General features: G+C 35.1%; 1 protein-coding gene across 1 annotated transcript in view; it reads left to right on the top strand.

Moving 5' to 3' along the window:
- Positions 1-7,748, top strand: part of LOC137648495 (spermine oxidase-like) — a 17,321-nt gene extending 9,573 nt beyond the window's left edge. The window contains exons 7-12 of the mRNA XM_068381413.1: positions 285-419; positions 1,576-1,791; positions 2,793-2,909; positions 4,618-4,811; positions 6,669-6,795; positions 7,484-7,748. Coding sequence (XP_068237514.1) covers positions 285-419; positions 1,576-1,791; positions 2,793-2,909; positions 4,618-4,811; positions 6,669-6,795; positions 7,484-7,603 — 909 coding nt within the window. The 3' untranslated portion in view covers positions 7,604-7,748. The remainder of the gene's footprint in view (positions 1-284; positions 420-1,575; positions 1,792-2,792; positions 2,910-4,617; positions 4,812-6,668; positions 6,796-7,483) is intronic.
- The last annotated feature ends 459 nt before the right edge of the window (positions 7,749-8,207 follow it).

Raw genomic sequence — 8,207 nt, 5'->3', positions numbered from 1 at the left:
ATTTATTTATTTTGCTCTAAATAGCAATGGCAATGTCACTATATGATGATGATATAAATATCTATTTTTTGAGGCCGTTAATGATCTCCGATTTTAATGAAACAGAAAAAATATCAACTTAACTATTGAGAAAGTAGAGCTTCATAGCTATGAAAAAAATAAATCAACATCGATTATCAAGGAATGTGATTGTACCAAAGATTCGCCAATTGATTTAATAAGATAAATTGGCGTGACAATAAACGTGGTCATCAAGAATTAAAACTAATATTCTGATTTTGCAGTGGGTGGTCAAAGACACAGGCACCTCAGATTGGAGAGAACAGTCCGGCCGGGACGCTGACCACTTCACCGACTGGGGCTTGGATGAGTGGAATCAATGGGCAGGAGGATTTGACACCCTTACAAAACACATCAAGGTACTTCAACACTAGATGTTTTTTATCTTATCTTATCACTATCATCATCAGCTGTTACTAGTCCAGTGCAGAATAAAGACCTCAGACATGTCCTTCCAATGGCGTCTGTTTATAGTCTGTACCAGTCCACGCCCGCGAACTTCCTTAGCTCGTCTATCCACCGTCTTCTCTTCCTTCCTCTGCTTCTTTTATAATCTCTAGGGACCCATTCTGTTATTCTTAATGTCTATCTATTATCTTTCATTCTCAACATATGTCCTGCCCATGTCCATTTCTTTTTCTTACAAGTTGTTAGAATATCCTCTACTCTAGTTTGCTCTCGTATCCATGTTGCTCCTTTTCTGTTTCATAGTGTTATTCCCATCATTATTCTTTCCATAGATATTTGAGTTGTAGCTAGCTTATATTCAAGGTTTTAGCAAGGCTCCAAGATTTTTTATCTCTAGCAGATAATTAATAATGACTGGAATTTTTTTTACAAGATTTGATTTATGTAAAATAGATGAATCATCAATTCACAGTATCAACGTGTGTGAGTAAAACAAGAAGAGAAAAATACATCAAAATTGAGTAAATTTCTGATAATATTTCATCATCATCACCTCCTAGCTCCTACGCCTATTGACGCAAAGGGCTTCGTTTAGATTTCGCCAGTCGTCTCTATCTTGAGCTTTTGATTCAATACTTCTCCATTCATCACTTCCTACTTCATGCTTCATAGTCCTCAACCATGTAGGCCTAGGCCTTCCAACTCTTCTAGTGCCTTAATTATGGAGCCCAGTTGAAAGTTATATGTACGCAAGATATCAAGATTTTCCATTTAATTAAAACCAGATAATTCAATTAATTCAATACTTCTCCATTCAACTCCTCTTACTTCACGCTTCATAGTCCTCAGCCATGTAGGCCTAGGCCTTCCAACTCTTCTAGTGCCTAGTGAAGTCCAGTTGAAAGATATCAAGATTTTCCATTTAATTAAAACCCGATATATACATCTCATTACAGTCCAGCATTCCAGACAACATTACTTCACGCTTCATAGTCCTCAGCCATGTAGGCCTAGGCCTTCCAACTCTTCTAGTGCCTAGTGAAGTCCAGTTGAAAGATATCAAGATTTTCCATTTAATTAAAACCCGATATATACATCTCATTACAGTCCAGCATTCCAGACAACAAAATCAAACTGTCTTCGCCAGTCTGCAAGATCTTCTGGAACTCTGGTTCAAACCGTAAGGCTGTAGTTGTGACGTCTACACAGGAGGCCTACATTACAGATTTCGTTCTGGTTACAGCATCCGTTGGACATTTGAAAGAGAGACACTCAATGCTTTTCTCCCCAGCCCTTCCTACGTCTTACAGCCAGAATTTCGATGTAAGTATATCATTGAGTTTTAAAGGTTTTAAAGATTTTAAAGGTTACTCATGAATGGAAGAGGCAAGGGACATTGACAATACCATAGAGATATACCATACATTATTATTATTATTATTATTATTATTATTATTATTATTATTATTATTATTATTATTATTTTAGTAGTAGTAGTAGTAGTAGTAGTAGTAGTAGTAGTAGTAGTAGTATTACTTGCTAAGTATCAACCCTAGTTGGAAAAGCAGGATACTATAAGCCCAGGGGCCCCAACAGGAAAAATAGCACAATAAGGAAAGGAAGCATGTAAAAATAAAGTATTTTAAGATCAACGCCCAAGCCTCTCTCTATGAAGCCAGGACTGCTAATGACTCAGCAGGTAGACCTATAGGCTTACAAGGATGGTGAGGTTGCAGACACTACAAGAAACTATCGAGCTTGAGCAGGTCTCGAATCCCAGTCAAAAAAATTGCCAGATAGGGACGTATCCACTAGGCTACCATAACCCTATTATATTTCCAATGAAAACTCTAAGTGTGTATATTTGTGTGAGATATACATACTGTTCTCTAATTTAGGAGAGAATAATTTGAGAGTCATGTTAACATTGACATTTATATGATAGCTTATATGCTTATATTAGCTCTAAGTTTAGAACCCTCTAATTTAATTATATTCTTACCTTTTCAACTAATATACTGTATATCATACATAAGTTTGAAACTTTGTTGCCTTTTAATATCAGAATATAACATGGAATTGAAGTGTCGGAATTTTATTTTCTGTCAAAATTTATACTTTATTGTTTTCTAAGTGTTTCGTTAATGTGGATGTCACAATAAACGAGCTGTATGTGGTGTGAAATGCTGAATGCCTTGGAATATATACAGTAAAATAACTGTGAAGGTCTTGTAGAGAGTAGTGTTCCCCAGCAGTATAGGACCAGAAAAGCAGCCCTGAAAGTAAGTAAAGTATTAATGTTAGAAATATTCCCTCTCTTTCAGAGAATCAATCTTGGTGTTGCAGATAAAGTTCAGATTGGTTGGGACAAACCCTGGTGGGGAACTAACCCTCTGGACCTCAACGTTATATTCACCCAAATGAACTTACCTGAAGAGCAGGTAAGTCTGAAAACATCAATGAAATTAAAAGAAATCAGGTTAAGTGAGCAGCAATCTTAATATTTACTGTAGTTATAAACCTGCACTTTACACACTTTCTGGCAGATTTCAAAGTAGTAGCCGCAGAGATTCTGGTCGAAATAAGCCACACCCCTTGATGGCGTCATAGCCAATCATCTTGTCTCCCGCATTAACAGGGGTCGCAACAAATCCCCTTAAAGTGATTATAAGTTAATATAGTTTTAAATTTGTGAGGGGATATCGTGTGACCGCTGCTAACGTAGGAGACAATATGATTGGCTATGACGTCATCAGGGCGTCGGGCTTATTTCGCCCGGAATCTTTGCGGCGACTATACTTACGTATGAAATCTAATCTGCTTTATATAGAAACTAGTGTACCCGAGCTGACAAATAGGACGTATAAATATTTATGGAGATATGCACACAGATTCAACCCTTCCCACCCCCTCTCCCTTTCATAACTACAACTCGCCGGTTCGGCAATTTGTGGGAGAGTGTGGTTTCCGAGTTCACCTCTCGGGGCACCCGCTCTCACTAGGTTATGACTACCCCCCACCCCCCACCCCCCACCCCACCTCCCTTTGAACGAGTCTGGATAGAAATATATATTAATATAAGTCAGACACTTGCTCTTTATTATATATGAGAGATGCTAATTCATTGATACTCAATGCAAGCCGGAGAAGATAACAAAAACAGCTGTTTTATGTCTTTCACAGTGGATAGATTTTTTTTTAATCTTGGTTCAAAGAAGAGGAATGACAAATATTGGCTGTTTGGGATCATACGATATGCAACGTGTACTTGCATGCTTTTATGAGATTAGATACGCCTCATTTTCTTTGTTTTCTTTGCTCAAAGAGTCGAATATTTACCTATACAATAAGATTTTTTATTTTAGATATTCTCGTAAACTAGCCCGTTTAAGATTTTTAGTGACAATTTTATAATATCATTATCTAATTCAACTGAAGATAAGATAAAAAAGATCTAATGTATCATGATAGCATAAGTTTTAAAGGTTTAAAAGCCCGATCATGAATTACAGAGGCAAGGGACAGTGACAGTGCCCTAGCTAGTAGGACAATGCCCTCAAAGACTGACCTCATATACATATGATCAGCGCCCAGCCCCCTCTCCATCCATGCTAGGACCAGGAAGGGCTAGACAATGGCTGCTGATGACACAGCAGGTAGATTTATAGGCTCCCCAGAACCCCCATCCTTAGCTCATAATGATGGTCAGGTTGCAGACACTACAAGAAACTATCGAACTGGAGTGGGACTCGAACCCCAGCCTAGCAATCGTCAAGCAACGACGTTTCCATTAGGCCTATCAACAGTCGTTTCAGTATAACGGAACAAATGCCAATTATCATGTAGGCCTATTCAGGCCTACTCATGATATATAAGCTTTTTTCCGTGATTAGATTTCAGACATTATTCGAAAGTAGAGTGGATTTCATTTGAACATAATAGTCGTCCAAAGATAATTAATAAATTATGTAATCGTGAATGTTCAACAAAATGTCAATTATCATATAGGCCTACTCATGATACATAAGCTTTTTCCATGATTAGAATTCAGACATAATGCACAAGAAGAATGGATTCAATTTGAACACAAGAGTCGTCCAAAGGTAACTAGTAAATCATATAAACGTAAATGTCCATCTACATTTCCAGTCGTGGCTCTATGGCATTATGGAGTTCATGAGCATCCACCAGCAAGTTCCAATAATCCAGGCCTTTGTCACGGGAAACTACTCGTTGAAAATGGAGTCACTCACAGAGGAAAAAGTCGAGGAGCATATTTTGGCTCACCTTCAAAGGCTCAACATTACAGATGCTCCCATCCCACCACCGACGTTCCGAAGGAGGTAACAAACTATTAATACTACTTTTTTTATTGTCTCAGTTACTCTTTATTCATATATATATATATATATATATATATATATATATATATATATATATATATATATATATATATATATATATATATATATATATATATAGTTTATTTACGTTCAATGTCTCGAATGCTTATCCATATCTTGTTCGAATGAGGTTGAGTATTACTTCTCTTGTAGTTTACTTATTTCATTGTTTTCTTTCCTCACTAGGGTATTTTCTCTGTTGGAGCTCTTGGGCTTATAGCATCCTGTTTTTCCAGCTATGGTTGTAGCTTAGCTACTACTACTACTACTACTACTACTACTACTACTAATAATAATAATAATAATAATATTAATAACTAGCGGAACCCGTGTAAATTACACGAAATTATATTTTCAATGCTAATTATCTTGTTCCTAACCTATACATGTTTGAATAAAATGCTCGGAGATTGATTTTATAATCTAGGTTATGGAAATTGATAGAACTAAATTTTTTGTCTAATATTTAAAAAAGGAGGCAGGTGCTAAAGACAAAATTAGGAACACTATATAAGATGTGCTTTGGTTAAGCAATCAAAGTCTAATGTGAATTTGTAAGAGTATACCATAAAATTATTTCCGTTTTCTTTAAAGCATGAATTTGTAAGAGTATACCATGAAATTATTTCCGTTTTCTTTGAAGCGTGACACAAAATAAATAACACACACGCTATCGTATTAATATATAGATAATAATAATAGTACGATTTGTTAATCTAGTCTCAAACACTTCTGGTTTTATTTGAGCAAGCTTCATTACAGCCATGCTTCCGAAGAGTGAGCAGAAAGCGTTTCTTTAGACAGGCTTCTGCCCATCGTAGAAACGAGAGACGAATGTTATGTAGACTTCAATTTAAAGTAAGTTATCTTCACTTTCATCTAAAAATCTAAAATAGTTGTACATTTCAACGAATAATGTAAAATAAAGTCAAAACAACAAGGAAGCAGGAAATGACTTATTCGAGAGTTAACGATTACCAATATCTCACTTTACATCTTAGCAAATTTATAAATAAATATTCATAATCATATTCATGATTGGTAATAAAAGACGTATTATCATCATCATCAGTCGTTGCTAGTCCACTGCAGGACAAAAGCCTCAGACATGTCATCCCACTCCTGTCTGTTTATGGACTTTTTATGCCAGTCTTCTCTTCCCCCACCGTTATCCCTACATTATGGGGTCGGTTGCCTGATGCGCCCTCTCCAATGCCTTCTATCAAAGGCGTCCTCTTCCACCAAACCTCTTCTCTCCATATCATCCTTCACCTTATCTCGCCATCTAATTCTCTGCCTCCCTCTTGATCTTCTCCCCCTAAAAGGTTCCTCCTAATCTCTCTTCACTCTCTCCCCACCATTTATTCGCAACACATGTTCACACCATCTCTTTCTATGCCAGTCTACTACCGCAAATTTTCTTAGTTCGGCAATCCATTGTCTTTTCTTCTAATTTGTTTGCAATCTCTAGGGACCCATTCTGTTCTTCTTGATGTCCATCTATTATCTGTCATTCTCATTATATGTCCTGCCCATGTAGTTAGAATATAATGTACTTAACTATATATTCATGTTGCTCTTTTCCTATCTCTTTGTGTTTTTTGCATCATTATTCTTTTCATAGCTCTTTGAAATTACATGAAACGTATTGAAATAATCAAAAGGTAAAATGTCTACCAGAATTTACGCCATTCAACAACCGGTGATTGATTCATTCAGCTGTTATAATCTCTCCATTTCCTAAACCATTCATCCACTTCGTTTATTCTCCACTCTTCTTCTTCTACTCCCGCACAGGACCAAATGGTATGACAACATCTGGATGCGAGGATCCTACAACTCCATCATCCCTGTGGAAGGAGACAAACAAGGCCTGAAATCCCGTGACCCATTCCTAGTCCCAATTGAAAACAACTTTGGAAAGGTAATTTTTTTTTCTTATAGAAAACGGGACTTGAAAGTCCTGATATCCTCGTTGCCAGATGAAAGATGATTCCTCTTGGTATTCTCGATGTTTTGCCAGATGAAAGATGATTTCTCATTATACCAACGATGTGACTTTCCTCTGAAATTATAAAATATTAATTCATTGCCAGTTTTTGATGTGGCAAGATAAAAATGGGTATGAGATTTGCCATTCTGCTTCTTGTTTCCTTATTATAGATGGTTATCACTTTACTGAAGTATACACTGCTATAAAAATACTGCTTATATATATATATATATATATATATATATATATATATATATATATATATATATATATATATATATATATATATATATAATTTATATATATATATATATATATATATATATATATATATATATATATATATATATATATATATATATATCAGCTCTAAACATGAGAATTTGCATTCAAATCACCCAGGACAACCAACCTTTCTCCTGCTAATCTATCAAGACAGCCAAACTCTTCCAAAAAGTTTCTAGTTTACTTACATTCTTTTCCAATTACTATTCCAGTGACAACATCCACTATTTCACATAATTACTCCTTTATTAATGACTTTTAAATCACCATCAAATTAATTATATAAATCCCTCCCAAAAGAAGATTAAGAGTAAAATATTCTTTTCTTTTCCAGGTAATCTTCTGGGCAGGAGAACACACGGACACATATCGATATGGTACCGTAGACGGAGCTATGATGAGCGGTAGACAAACAGCTGAAGAAATCATAGAATTTAATAAAATAAGACCATGATATATCTACCGAGACCCAAGAGATTATTTTATGGCTAAAAAATTTAAGAAAACTAATTACATTTGATTAACTCTAATCTCGTGTACTCATTGTAATCTAATCTTGATATATTTGGCAAGTTTGGCGTGATATTTTTATTGCGTCTATAAAAAATCTATAATTGCAGTTCATGGTAATCAAATTTGTAAGTTTTTTCTGCAATAATTCTTTCTAAATTAAGTAAATTTCTATTATTAGTATTATTTCACTCTCATAACTGAATGTATTATTATAACTTTGCAATAGATATTTCTAGTTTCCACCATGACGATCTATTGTTTCCTGCAAGCAATGAAGAATATTAAAAAGAATTAACAAACATTACCTTTATTGTTTTCATCCTTTCGTTTTTTTATGATATATATTAAATTCTATTGATAATTCTGCTAATATATCCTTCAAAGACAAACAGATAAACTGTATTATTCATTTTAATGGCATATTCTGACGTCAAGGAATAACTATTTAAAAAAGGAAGAAGGAGACGCATTGTTTAAAAATAACGAAGAATAGACATTGTCGATCTCAGCACATTAAGGTATAAAATGGATATTGAGGAAAAAGG

Source organism: Palaemon carinicauda, chromosome 10 (assembly GCF_036898095.1).
Source record: "Palaemon carinicauda isolate YSFRI2023 chromosome 10, ASM3689809v2, whole genome shotgun sequence".
NCBI classification, from domain to species: domain Eukaryota; kingdom Metazoa; phylum Arthropoda; class Malacostraca; order Decapoda; family Palaemonidae; genus Palaemon; species Palaemon carinicauda.
Note: the sequence above shows the minus strand (reverse complement) of the source record. Positions and strands in the feature narration are given on the sequence as shown.